A 13,431-nucleotide genomic window follows, 5' to 3' on the forward strand; every position below is an offset into this window, starting at 1 on the left:
GACTTGCTTCACACTCTCCCAGCCTCTTAATCCAACACCCCCACCAGGAATGAAATTTCACTAATTTCTGAATTACTGCATATCCTCCTGACTTGTTACTGAGAATGGTTGGAAGGAGAAACATTGCTGAAAACAACATGTAAAACTTTATCATCAAAAGTAAACTTTAACGTCAAAATGGGTGGTATGAATTTGGAATGTTCAAAGCATTTTAGGGTCCACGAATGGATGCACAAAGTCTTGGCATAGCAAGGGATTCAACTTTTCTTTGCAACTCACCAATTCTGCCATTGTGCCACTTTTGGTGATTCAGAACTGGCTGGGGGTGGGGGTGTTCCTTGCTCTTAAACAGGACTATCTGATGTGTTTAAAAACAGGACAAAGCATCCACTGATTTTTCTGACTTCTTATTATTACTGATAACAGTCACGATGCCCCTGGGTAATTCTGGGCAAATCACTTGACCTCTTTAAGTGCCACCTCCTCCTGGCTTAGATGCACCGCTTCACCGCCACAGCCCCTCCTGGCGCCAGCGTGCTGCAGCTTCTCATGCACATTAATGTATATAAATAGGAAAAGTCCTGCCTGTTCCGGATCTCCAAGAATGCTGTAATAGGGCATCTACAGGGGGAGCTCTCTTCTTCCTCTTCTTTGCCTGTTAATGTGATTCTCCCGGGGCTTTATACTAAGTTAGGTATTTACAGAGGCCCATTAAACCTTTCGATCCACCAGGGGACTATTTATAGCACAGAGCAGCAGTCAGACATTGTGGTGCCTCTACAAAAGCAAGGTTCTGCAGCAGGAGAAAGAAAACCTGGCAGGCCTGAGCATGTGTTTACTAGAAGGAATGGAAGTCTGGCTCAGATATTAAAACTTGTGCTTACTGTTTGTGCTTGCAGAAAAGGAAAGGAGTCCAATGCATGGTGGCAAGAATTAATTAGCAAAAGAAATGCACAGCCATTGTAAAAAGAGTTTTACACGTAGATCATAATGTCTTCACTTTCTTTCCCACAAGTAATGCCTACGCAGTTTCACTGGTGAGAGGGTCCTATGAGCCATCCAGAGAAAAGCTTCCATATTTCCCTTCCAGAAGACCTGCTTGCAGTCCTGGAATTTTGAGAGGTAAAACTGGACAGCATTCATTCGATGAATAGGTATTGGGCATCTCCTCTGCACACACTGCCAGCCACTGTTCCAGGACCATAGGGTGAAACGGCAGGAGGAAGGAGCCCTGCCCTGGAGGAGCTAGCTGTGGGGAGGAAGCCGGGCCTCGAATGTTGATGCCCACGTGCTTGCCTTCTGCAAGCTGGTTGCTTTTCTACAGGCTGCCAAGAATCTCCTTTTTTGGAAGGAAAGCCAGCCTGGAACCCTCATTTACCTTGATTGGGAGGGAGGGACCCAGGGGCCTGGGAGGCAGCCCTGGGAGGCACTGGTCTGAAGAGCTAGACCCTTGGTAAGAACCTCTGGACAAGGCCTGTCTTCTGGAACCAGACAGGGAGGCGCGCAAGGGGGTGGCGCGGGGGGTCCTCCCAGGTGCCGGCACCTCTACTCTTAACTATCTGCAAGAAGACACACACACCCGACACACACACCCTGGGTGTCAGAGAAGTCCGCCCTTCCCTGCGCCTCCTCTTTCCCAAGCCCCTGAAATCCAGAGGTGCCTGTTTCCAGGTGCCAGCCCTGCTGAGTGGATGTGGGGATGGAGTCACTGGAGGCCCAGGGCTGGTTTGTTGTTTTGTTTCCTGTTAGGAGTACTGTGGAGGCTTTGCAGTGCTAGTTTTGGGAAATCTTAGGTTTGGCTTTATCTAACTCCTCTACTGGAGCAAGGCGCACAGCCAAGCCTGCTTAGACCTCCCCAGGCCACCGGCCCGCGGCAGACCTGGGGCTTGCAGCCCAGCTCAGCACCTGCAGGCGCGGGGGACTGCGCGCTTGGCGCGAGGACCCCCGCCCCGGGCAGGGGACAGAAAATGTGAAATCAGATGGGGAGTTATTAATAACTGTCCTCCCCTCCCCTCTGCCGTGTTTCCTGAATCCTTGCGCTATGCTAGAGGGGGGCGGGGGCGGGGGCGCGGGGAGGAGGAGGGGGCCGTTTGCCATTAATCTGGGAACAAGCGGCTAACCTCGGTGACTGGTATTTTTGCTTTTCTTTTCTTACTTTTCTCAGTGTGGGGAAAGCAGTCAAGCCCGCGCGGAGCGATTGTGAGGGGCTCTGCTGGAATTTGGCAGCGCGGAGGCTTGGAGAGAAGCCCCATGCTGGCTCCCATTCAGCCGGCCCGTTTTCCTCGAGCTTTGGAAGTTTCACTCAGCCGTGCACTCAATGGCTTCACAAAGCTGATTACAAGCTTCAGCGCATTCCTGAAGGAGCCAAAAGCGACGCAGGTGCAAACGAGCCGAGGGAGCCCCTTATCCCGGTGACAGAATGGGACAAGCTGGGAAAGGCTTGGACCACACAAATCCAAGGCTCACCAGGCAGCAGAAAGCCTGCCTTGGGAACCGGGGGTCATTATCCGCCCTATTCAGCGGGGCCCGGGGACCCTGGGGGCCCAGCAAGGCTAGCCCGGGCGGGAGCACCGCCGCCAGCGCGCCTCGCGGGCGACAGGGGGGAACCCCGCTGGGCGCTGCGGCCAGGCCGGGGCTCAGGGCACTGGGCTGTGCGTTTGCGCAAATCTGTGTTCCGGCGGGACGGTGGCAACCCTAGTGGGGACACGGGAGAAAGAGCACGCCAGGAGGCCACGCGGCGCGTGGATAGTGCGAAATTTCTGCTCGGCGTCCAGGCCGCACGGCCGAGTCTCAGCCGGTGTCCCCAGGCCATGAACACCCAGCTCCGGGGTCGCTCTGCGCCCTTTCCCCCCAGCCCACCTTTCCCATTGGTCCCTTCCCCTGCCTGCGTGGCAGCGTGGCCCCGCAGAGAGCGACCCCGGGAGGGGCAGTGACCGCACGCGTGGAGTGGGGACGGCAGGGCACGGGGCCGTTGTCTAAGAGCGTTCGCTTGGCCGAGAACGCTTTTGCTGCGAGTTTGATTGCGCGGCGGGGTAGAGGGGCAGTTCCCTCCCCAAGTCATTAACTATGTCTCCTCGCGCTCAGGGACCGGAAACTTGCGGCTGCGGGCGCCAGAAAGAAAAGGGCAGCGCCTCGCCAAGCCCTCGGGGGAAGAGTGACTGCTGCAGCGGGACGCGGGGGCGGGAGGGGCGCAGCCCGGAGCGCGAGCGCAGCAGAGGGGAGCGCTGGGGGGCGGGGAGAGCTCGACCGGGAGCTGCAGCTCCGGGCCGGCCCGGGAAGGCCACCCTGTCCGGGTCCGGAGCCCCGCGCTGCGTCTAGGAGGGCGCAACACGCAGTCCCCGCGGGGCCGGAGCTTGGAGCCCCTCGTGCATGCCCCTCTCCTCGCGCCCTGCCGAGGCCTCGGCCCTGCCTGCCGTGCCCTGGGCCTGGTTGTGCCCGGGGTCCCCGCGGGCAGGGCGCGGGCGGGCAGGGCGCGCGCGCCGACGCTCTTTTGTCTGATAACTAATTTGAGTTAATGCGATCTTTATGTAAAGCTAACAGCGGATAATTGTCTATTTTCTCGCCAACAGTCTCCATCACAATCACTTATCTGGAAACCTGCGGTTGGATTAATCGTTATATTCCCGAGATCAGCGTCGCTGCAATCCGCAGCGAACGCGGGTGGGGACCTGGAGACGCCTCCCGGGCTCTGGCGGGGCCGGTGCTGGCCAGCTCCGTTACCGCCCGAGACGCGGTGTGCCCAGTTGTTGCTGCCCGCGGGCGAGGGCTGTAGGGCGCCTTCCCCAGGACTTGTTTGACTTGCTTTTTGCTCGAGTGGGTGGTGCGGGGATGCGGGAGGCGGAGGGAGGAGGAGGGGTGAGGGGAGGAGGGCCTGTGGGGCTGCGGACCCGGAGCAGCCTGGGTGGAGCGAGGCCTCGGGAGGCCCTGGGGGCATCGCGGCGGGGCCTGGGGGTCCAGGCGCAGGAGGAGCCGTGGGTGCCAGAACGCAGCGTGTTTCATTTGGGAGAAACGTTGCCCTCAGGCCCTCGCCTCCCTCCCGTCGTCTAGGTTTTTCTGGCTTCGCCCTTTGTCCCACCCACCCGTTCCCACCTCAGGTCCCTCCCCCAGGACTCCCTCCTTAAGGATCCAGGTCTCTGAAAATTATTGGCAACAGTTACACGCCCCAAGATTGAAATACGCAAGAGAAGAGTCCCAGTTCTGCAGGCTGCTCCAGGGCTAGGGGTAGAGATGGTGGCAGGTGGTGCATCAACTCTCTAGGGAAGAGGAACTTGCATTACAAAGACTTGTCTTTCTGAGCTGAAGTCAAAACAGGGGCGTCAAGCGCGCTCCGTTTGGAGGCGGTGGAGGGGCCGCGCGCCCGCGCTGTCCCAGCCGGAGCTGCCCTGGCTGGTGATTGGAGGTTTAACGTCCGGGCTTCAGGCGCTCTGCAGCTCGGATTTGCAGGCCAAGGGGCCTCAGTCGCAACTTTTCAAAATGGTGTTTCTGGAAAATAACAAATTCAGACTCAACTGGTGACAGCTTTTGGCTATAGAGAATGAAACTGCTTTCCTTTGGCAGTGGAACTCTTAAACTTGGAAGAGTGAAAGAATACAATGAAATAAAATGCCGTAAGATCACTGGATTTTTCAGATAAAGGACGACCCCAAATTACTCCCAAAATGAGGCTTTGTAAATTCTTGTTAAAAATCTTTAAATCTCGAATTTCCCCTACAACATCTGATGAGGGTTTTAGGAGCAAATAAGTAAATCCCACCTCGAGAATCAACAAACCAGGCTCTAGCCAAGGCTCTCCCCACGTTTTCTTCTCGTGACCTGGGGAAGGTCCCGCCCCATCGCTCACCTGGCTCTTGTCACCTCGGTCATCTTGAAGTGATCCGTGGACAATGCTGCTCCCTGCCGCAGATCCGCTGGTCACTCAGGCAGAACGGGGTATGCAAATGGCCTGGAGAGGCCGAGGCCCAAACACTGCGCCCATTGTCCCGGGCGCTCAAAGCGCCGAGCAGCTGCGCAGACTTTCTGGGCTCGGACCCTCGGCCGCCACGCTAATGTCATCATTGCAAAACATCAGATTTTGAGAACTATGCAGTCTGAATTCATTAGCAGCCTTCTCGGCGAAGATTCTTTTCCCCGTGACAAGTTTCAAAGTCCAGACTCCCTCCAACGTTGATAGGGGTAGGAAGAGGAGGAGGGACCCGGGGAGGGGGGGTCTTTCGCAAGTGGGGCCTCGGGGGATCCCTGCTCTCCTCCTTCTGCTGCGTTCTGCAACTTTAAAAGCCTTCCTTGGGGTTCTGAGCAAGGATGTCTGACTCGAATGACCTGAGATTTGGACATTTTCCCGTTTTCTCTCAAGTGTACCTTTAATGTTGTGAGTTTAAATTCACCAAAAGAGGCCCAGATATCAAGTCGAGTGAATTTCACAGCATCATCTTCTGTTTTAATCGTTTCTGAAGTCATATCCTTTAGGGTGAACCCACAACAATGCAGGTCAGAGAGACTGCGCGCCCTAAAGCAAACCAGTTAAAATGTCAGGCCAGATCTTCAAGCTGCAGGATTGCAAGCAGCTCATAAACTTCCAGTCCCCATCCTGAGACAAGGCGTGTGACTTAAGGCCCTGCTTGCACTCCCGCTCTCCACACCCTGTCCCCTGCCCGCACCTGCCCAAATGGCCTCCTTCCTCTAGAACCTGTACGGTGGGGAAGCGTGCTCCTGATGCCCTGGGGTGGGTGCAGGGCGGGGGACCAGCAAAGGAGACCCAAGGGCGCTAGAACCCGGGAGCACAAACCACCCTTAGAGCCTGAGGGACCCTCAGATTCGTGGGAGACCGCAGGCACCGGCAGAGGCAGTTTTCCTCCCCTGAACAATGCTAGTTCTTCTCGGCCCCAGGATCTCCACTAATGTGTCTTTCCGCTTCCTCACAGGACTCCAAGCTGCCCTCCCCTCTGCCGCATCTGAGGCTGGAAAAACTTCCTATAAGAAGAGAAAGCCACCAGGTCAGAGCCGAGGACTAAACTTTAAGGTGGAAGATGGCAGAGAGGCAGGTTCTCCCCTGCATACCCCAAGGCCTCTCCTGCCCCGGCGAGGCCTTCCTTGAGCGCCCAGGCCCCCAAAGTGCCTGCCCTCCTTCTAACAAAAGGAGGGCATAGGATGTGAAGGAATAGTGCAACCAATAATGTTTTTGTAAACACAACAACAGGGAAATACATGGAGGAAATCTATCTATTGGGTGTGTCATATTTGGTTGAGGGCCGGGGTTGAAAGTGGACTCATCTAGACCCAGGAAAAAGCTACCGGGTGGGCAGGGTAGGTGGGGGGTTCTATGTGTATGTGGATACCTTTGAACTGAAACACCATTTTGTTTTCTCCCTGGAGAATAGTACGATGTGGCTTGAAGACTCTGGAAAGTCACAGATCAGACCCTGCAGAAGGTTCCTCATGTGTGCCTGGGCAACCTTGCCTCCATCCTCTGGCCCCAGTTCCTGCCACTCACGTGCAGGTAAGGCTGCGGAAGGCTAGGGACAGGGCTCCAAGTCAGAGGCCGGCTTTTTGGAGATGTGGCTGTGGGAGGGGAATCCCAGGAAGTTGCATAGAGAGTTTCTGCCAGCCTGGGTCACTGATGGCTAGTCCAGGTCACTGATGTCTCCCCAGGGGCGGGGAGACAGTGCCTGGCTAATTGTGGGTGTTCAAAATCTGTCTGCTGAGGGGATGTAGAGGGCATCATTGGGGGGCAGAGCTGATGATCCATGGAAGCTCTGGGCACAGATTGGGCCTCTCTTCCCTGCACAAAGAACTCTCCAGGATACCCAGTGGTTCTGGCCAGTGCTAGAGCCAGTGACCCTTGGCTTGCTCTGGCCTTTCCCCCCTTCTTTCCCCCCTTCTCACACACGCATTCACTTGCACACGTGTCACACACATTCCTACACACTCAAATTCCCAGAATCAATCTCACACACACATGCAAATCACACATACTTACACGCGATTCACACGATTCACAGATGTGATAGACTCACAGGTACTCACTCTTACACATGACACAGTTGCACACTTGCAGCAGCAGGCACACACACACGCACTGCAATCCCCTTGCGTCTCCACAGTGTCCAGGGCTGGCTGAACACCAAGGCGGCTCTTGCTGGCTGGGCAGGACTTTTCATGGGAGGGAAAGTCACATAGCTGGAAGGTTACTACCTTAGGGACAGAATTTCCTTATAGATTATAATTTCCTTATAGGAATTCAACAACTATAGCAGAAAATGGAGAATGAGAACATTTTATTTCTCAATTTCAACAGTTCCTCTTCTCTTGCGTTTTCTGAGTAGGCTCCTGCCTGAGGCTGCTGAGGTGCTCTGGGTTCTCACTGTTTTCAGTGCTTCCAGGTTCAGGCTTTGCTCAGTGCATTTTCCTCGCTGCCCTTGGACTTGTGTTGTCTGGGATGGTGGCCACTGGCCCCCAGTGGCTACTGAGCACGGAGAGCAGAGCCCGTCTGCAGTGAGGTGTGCTGCTGGGTGTAAAACACACATGAGATTTTCCAGATGCAGTACTCAAAAGCATATGAAACACCTCAGTAATCACTTAAAATATTGATCACAGGTTGAAATGATTATATTTTAGATAACTTAGGTTAAATAAAATATATATTGAAATTTCGCCTTCTTTTTGCTTTCTAAAAATGTAGCTCTTAGGAACTTTGCAATTACCTACATGGCTATTTGCGCATTATCTTCCTGCTGGGCAGTGTGAGACCTTCTCACAGATCCTTCAGAAAAGGCAAAGGAAAAAGCAAAAATGATGGAGAAGGCTGAGCACATGGCCGCGGGGGAGGCCTGCTCAGAGCCATTCTGAAGTTGGTTTTGTAACACAATCTGTTCTCAAAGCTCCTTTTCTTTCAATGGGGCGGTGGGGGCGGGGGGTGGGGGATTACACCTTGTATTTTACTTCTCGATTCATTTTCTTTCCATTTTAACTTTAATTCCATCTAATTACCGTATTGTGATCTCAGTCAGCAATCTTACATGAACTCTGCGGTAATGTCTGAAGAATCTGGCTCCCAGTGTTTGATAATGACGAGATATGCATGACCAAGGAGACTGTGTGACGTCTGCACAGTTCGAAAGCCCGCATTCCTGTTACTTTCCAATCTCAGGTCAGCATTTTGGAACTTTTCTGCTTTAATTTTTCCACACACACCTCTCGCTGCCACCACCTACCAAAACAAAGCAAACAGAAAGTTTGAGCAAGAATTTACATCTGGGAAAATGCTTCTACTCATCAAGAGTGGAATTCCTTTTTACGCCTATAATTGATTCACAGCTTCAAAAAGCTGTGAAGTCATACTTTGGTCATGGAAGTTGCAGGAGACCATATTTGCCAACATTTTATTTTAAAGAAGGTATTTAAAACTATTTTACATATTAACCACGATTTCTAGAAGTGAAGTTATAAAAATCAGAAGTTATATTTTACCTTTTGATGATAAGTGAAAAGAGATTGCTCCAAGAATGTTGTTTTCAATAAATTCAGTATAACTGCAACACAAAAATTCTGCATACAGGCTTCATATACACACATTATAATTTTATGTATTTGAGAGTTGTATAATTAATTTTAAAAATGCAACAAAAAATGTGAGGTTAAGTCTACTTTGCCAATAATGGAAGTGTCTCATAGATAATTTTGAATACAATTAAAATTTTGTTTTTATCCTAAAAGGAACTGTCCTGTTGCTCATTATTAGTATGTTGTCCACTTATTGTTCTATTTTTGGCTAAATTGAATTTAACTAAAGGAAAAAGAAAATGTTGTGAAATACCAAGGATGAGCCAAGTTTTGTGGGTAAACTAATTGAGATGGTTGATTTTGGTATTAACTCTTTGGGGAATATCACTCTTGTTAAAATTTAAGTAAGGAAACTAGTAGAAATATTTTATTCTTTAATCAAACTATATGTTTAAAAAAAAATGCCAAAGAAGAAACTAAAAAAGTAGCACGTATCCTGTTAAAGAGCCATCAGCATCCCATTGGAAGCTCCAGCACTCTGACTTTGGATTTGTAGGATGGTCTGTTCGTTTAGTATATGTATTACACAGCCTCATTTGCATCATCACCTTATAAAGCCAGAGAGATTCTCATTTGCTTTCTGTTTTTCTTCTTTCCCCTAAGGACTACAATGGTTATATACTTTCAAATATTCACAGACGAGATATTCTGGATAAATAATCTAAGATTAACTAAATTAGGTCAATGTTCATACAGGACCAGTATGATATATCCCTTGTGCTGAAATTATCTGGTGTCAGCTACATTGATTGAAAAAGCACTACAGACCCAAAAGGAAAAAAAAAAAGCACACACACACACAACTCTTATTACAAGATGTCTCAAAAACAGATAAGAAAGCAACGAAGTCTTCTGGCAAATGAGGGACCTTATCTAGATTTTAATATGGCAGTAGGCAAATTACAAATGTTTCTGCAAGTTAGACAACTTGCACGGGAAAACAGACGTTACTAAAGTTCCCATAATTCTAAGCCAGTTATAGAGTTTGCACATCATCTGTGCTGGTGGGTTCTTTGTGCTTTTCCTCAAGATACATTCCATATAAGGGCAGAAAAAACCATCAAGATTCAGGTCACACTGGCTGGGCTGTTTGACTCACTCTAGGATGGAGATAGCTCAAAAGAAGGACGCCTGAATGTCATTGTCGGAGGGCTACTTTCTGCTTATCTACATATTGTTTATATCTACTTCACACATTGTTTCTCTCCTTCTGAAAACGGCTATTAATATAACAAAGTCCTTATAACAAAACTAAAATGTCAAGGGTTGGAAAAGAAGGTTCTTGAGGCTTTCATAACGAGACCACATTTGCTGCAGTCAGTAGCAGAAACTCTGCTTGTTTTCACTGGGTAGCCTCTTCAGTAATTTGGTAGGTGAGAAAACGATTTCTTTGTCTGATCATTGTGATTATCATCCATTATCAGTCAAAGTTCACTGAATTGTTGCTCCTGTCACCATTATGATATATTATCACAAAAGGTATTTAACAAGTTGATAATTTGATAGAATGAACAGAATGGCTGTCAGTACATATATTTCAGAAACAGACACAGACTCATGTAACAGGCTGCTGCCCACCGAGGATGCCATTCCGTTCAAAAATTACTATCTTTAGAGCATATTTCTGAGAAGCAATAATGACAGGAACCTTCATCTTCAGGACTAAACTAAATTTCTAATGCATGCCTAGGCATGCAAAAAACTAACAAAATAAAATTAAGAAGGAAGCCCAACAGCCTAAAACTGGAATTTCTGATTGCATTCTAATAGAAAAGTGAGTTCTTTGAGGAGAGTATCATAGTTGTTCGAATACTGCAGTGAGCCACAGCAGAAGGTGGGTGTGAACTCTGAGAAGCAGCTGCTGAAACAAGAATTAGATAAAGCAAAATAAGTCAGAGGCCGAGAGAATGAGGAATTAAAAAAAAAAGAAAGAAAGAAAAGGAAAACATTAAGCTTCATGAAAAAAGGGAGTTGGCACTCTGCTCACCCATCTCCTGTTGACGTCAGGAGTGAGCTGATGCCCATGGGGTCAGTGTTCTCCTTCATGTCTTTAACTCACCCAGCATTTCCATCCTGCAGCCAGTGCAGCCTTGCTATAGTGTTTGTCTGGGGCAGGTGAGATGGGGTCACTTGCATCCATGCGAAGAGGGGTCAGCGTAAATTGAAAGTGGCCCATGACCTTTTGCCCTCCTTACTTGACTCTTAGAAGCTTCTAAATGCACCATCATAATTTGACCTCAGGGTCCTGAGCATGAACCCCCAGGTGGAGGTGCAGAGAAGCCTTCAGAAGACCCACATTCTGCGCTCACACCACAGGTGTCCTTTCAGTTAGCAGGCTCACTGCCCACTGCACTCCATTGGTTTGGCCTTCCACACACCGTTTCACTGCTCTTACCAGCCCACCACCCTAGCCCACCACCCTAGCCTACCACCTTAACCCATCACATTGGCCCACCACCCTACCCCACCACCCTGGCCCACCACATTAGCACACCACACTAGCCTGCCACTCTGGCCCACCACCCTAGCCCAGCACCCTAGCCCACCTCATGCACCAAATCCAGGATCATCCCAGATGCAGACACAGCACACTGAGCCTTCCTCCAAGCCTTTCAGTACTTCTACTGAACCCCTTTTCTGCCCAGAAGAAAACTAAGTACATTCCTTCTTTCCTGCTGTGCATTTTGTGAGGACGGACTGGATGGAGGCCACAGAGCATGAGTCAGATGCCCGTCACACCTGGTTCCTCTCTGATCTGAGCAAACCTAAGGTTTGTGGCTTTTTAAAATGTCTATTTCGCATGTTTCTCTCTTAAGGAAGAAAGGTGGAGGCAAGGGTGGGAAGCGCTCTCAAAGCTCCTACCAGGAGGGGATCTTTCTGAAGATCTGTGGCATGGTCTTCTATTTCTAGTCCAAAACAATTAACTGATACCTTCACTGGAGATTATTCACAAGCTTACACGGTAACATATTCCTTTGGTAAGACAGGAAAAGATGGTAAGAGTTCTGTTCAGTAGATGTTTGTCAGGTGTCTACTCTATGTACGGTACTTTGCAAAGTGCAGGATACAGAAGTAAAGAAGATGTTGGTCATGAATCACGCTCTCATGAAGTTTACAACCTTATAGTGATGAGACAGTAAACACTTGTTCAACATGACAACTGCAGTTGCAGGCAATTCAGTGGGGCACTTAGAAAGGAGTGGTACTCTCCTCCTGGGAGATGAGAGAAAGTTTCCCAGGATCTCAGTCTCGAGGAAAGAGGAGAGGAAGGGAAAGGCATTCTTACAGGGGGAACAGCATTTACAGAGGCACGGGGCAGGACATAGCAAAACGCCTTCAGGAAAGTGGGCCCCATTCGAAGGGGCAGAGCTACAGGAATAGACGCTTTGATGATTCTGCAGAGGAAAGGATGGTTCAGGGCTAGACAGTCAGAGAAAGTTCCCCAGAGGAAGATGGAATCTGCTCAGGGCCTCCAAGCAAAGCCCATGCCTGGAGCAATGTCCTTGGATGCTGGGAGTGAATGGCCTGGGGAAACCCTGCATGTTTGAGCAGCAGCCTCTGGCCCCCCGGAAGTGGAGGGTCATGATTTTTGAGTGAAAATCATGGCATGAGGAAATCATGATTTCCTCAAGCCACGCAGCAGGAAGCAGAGGGCTGCTGAGTGCCGTGAGTCAGGGGTGAGTTTTGCCAGGTGAGTCCTGGGGCAGCCGGCACTGTGGGATACTGCGAGGTGAGTGGAAGGGCTGGCTGTGGGCGAGACACGGAAAAGGCAGGTGTACAGCAGCCCAAATGCAACACCGTTCACTGAGGCACTTTCTGAAGCACAGATGGGGCCCACACGCACAGAAGGTTTGCTACATTGGGTGAGAATCATTTTCCGAGCTTTTTTGAATAAAAAATTGAATTGCCAAAATTAATATCTTGATCAAATATAAAATCCTTTTCCCATTACGATGGGTAATAAAAATATACATCTATACTTCATGTTTAAGTGTTTATAGATGACGTTTTTGGTTGATTTTTCAAAGAACGAAAGAAATTAAAACAATAAAATGAGAGTATTTCAAAAGACGTCTCAGTACCTTTTGTATTCTGGTCTGGAGAAATGTTTTCACTGTGAACTTTGTGAACACAAGCTTTGAAATACTGATGACTTGGCAGTTGGCTCACACACCTTGAGAAAATTATATTACATCTAATTTGTACAAACAGAAACCACATATCTTCCAGAGGATGTTTTCTCCTCTTTGGATTTAATTGGTGGGAGAACAGAAGGTAGAGCAGGGCTGACTCACGTGCCCGCCTGGAGAGAGGTGGAGACACTCCATGCAGCCTCTCTGTGTGGCATCGCAGGCTCCAGCCCCGCAGGCAGCACACAGCCCGGCTATGGACACCCGGCATGGCGGCCTGGGCCAGCGCTCAGAGCCCATCCTCAGCCCTGGCCCTGCCCCAGGATGCATGCTGCGTCTCCCACAGGGTCACCTCACCCCGCCTTCAACACAACCTCCCAGCAACTTTGCACCCTTGTGACCACTTTAATAATGAGGACACTGCAGGAATCCCGGCTGCAGCACGGCCCCGAGTTCACGCTCAGCCACGCTGCTGGGCTGCGTCCCAGACACTTGGAGGACAAACAAAAGACGGAAAGAGATATGCTTGCCATCCATCAATGCTGATTATTAACAAAACAACACAATAGTGACACCTTCCTATTTTTTTTAAACAATATGGACGTCTTTTCCTCAAATGAGTAGAGAGGATCTGAAAAAAAAAGCATGATGCTGGTGAGCTGTCCATGTTCACACATTTTAAAAACCCAGTCAAAGTTACTGTCCTTGTTTCCTCTCCAGCTCAGTCCTGGAGGGAAGGGCACCA

General features: G+C 49.8%; 1 protein-coding gene and 3 long non-coding RNA genes across 12 annotated transcripts in view; 2 read left to right on the top strand and 2 right to left on the bottom strand.

Moving 5' to 3' along the window:
• Nucleotides 1–3,812, top strand: part of LOC102133047 (uncharacterized) — a 697,922-nt gene extending 694,110 nt beyond the window's left edge. For 4 of the 6 annotated variants that reach the window (XR_010582691.1, XM_065533509.1, XM_065533510.1 and 1 more), the window contains 2 exons: nucleotides 1,016–1,122; nucleotides 2,165–3,812. Coding sequence is in view for 3 of the 6 variants with exons in the window: in XM_065533509.1 (XP_065389581.1) it covers nucleotides 1,016–1,122; nucleotides 2,165–2,415 (358 nt within the window). In the remaining 3 variants the exon portion in view is untranslated. The remainder of the gene's footprint in view (nucleotides 1–1,015; nucleotides 1,123–2,164) is intronic. The other 2 variants (XR_012426592.1, XR_010582692.1) reach the window with 2 other exon arrangements.
• On the bottom strand, nucleotides 3,506–4,935 carry LOC141408915 (uncharacterized). The gene is made up of 2 exons (XR_012426597.1): nucleotides 4,841–4,935; nucleotides 3,506–4,482 (listed from the first exon to the last, which is right to left on the bottom strand). It is a non-coding gene; the product is annotated as an uncharacterized lncRNA (long non-coding RNA).
• An 83-nt stretch (nucleotides 4,936–5,018) lies between these two features.
• LOC102141527 (uncharacterized) lies at nucleotides 5,019–8,708 on the top strand. Of its 4 annotated transcripts, none has more exons than XR_012426596.1 (4): nucleotides 5,019–5,172; nucleotides 5,919–5,990; nucleotides 6,370–6,493; nucleotides 8,000–8,708. It is a non-coding gene; the product is annotated as an uncharacterized lncRNA (long non-coding RNA). The 4 variants fall into 4 exon arrangements; XR_010582693.2 differs by having other exon boundaries at nucleotides 6,375–6,493; XR_012426595.1 differs by lacking the exon at nucleotides 5,019–5,172 and having other exon boundaries at nucleotides 5,180–5,990.
• Nucleotides 7,256–13,431, bottom strand: part of LOC135968155 (uncharacterized) — a 41,213-nt gene continuing 35,037 nt past the window's right edge. The window contains exons 2-3 of the long non-coding RNA XR_010582694.2: nucleotides 8,013–8,203; nucleotides 7,256–7,498 (exon numbers count right to left, since the gene is read on the bottom strand). This is a non-coding gene — a long non-coding RNA (uncharacterized lncRNA). The remainder of the gene's footprint in view (nucleotides 7,499–8,012; nucleotides 8,204–13,431) is intronic.

This window comes from Macaca fascicularis, chromosome 17 (assembly GCF_037993035.2).
Source record: "Macaca fascicularis isolate 582-1 chromosome 17, T2T-MFA8v1.1".
Taxonomy (NCBI): domain Eukaryota; kingdom Metazoa; phylum Chordata; class Mammalia; order Primates; family Cercopithecidae; genus Macaca; species Macaca fascicularis.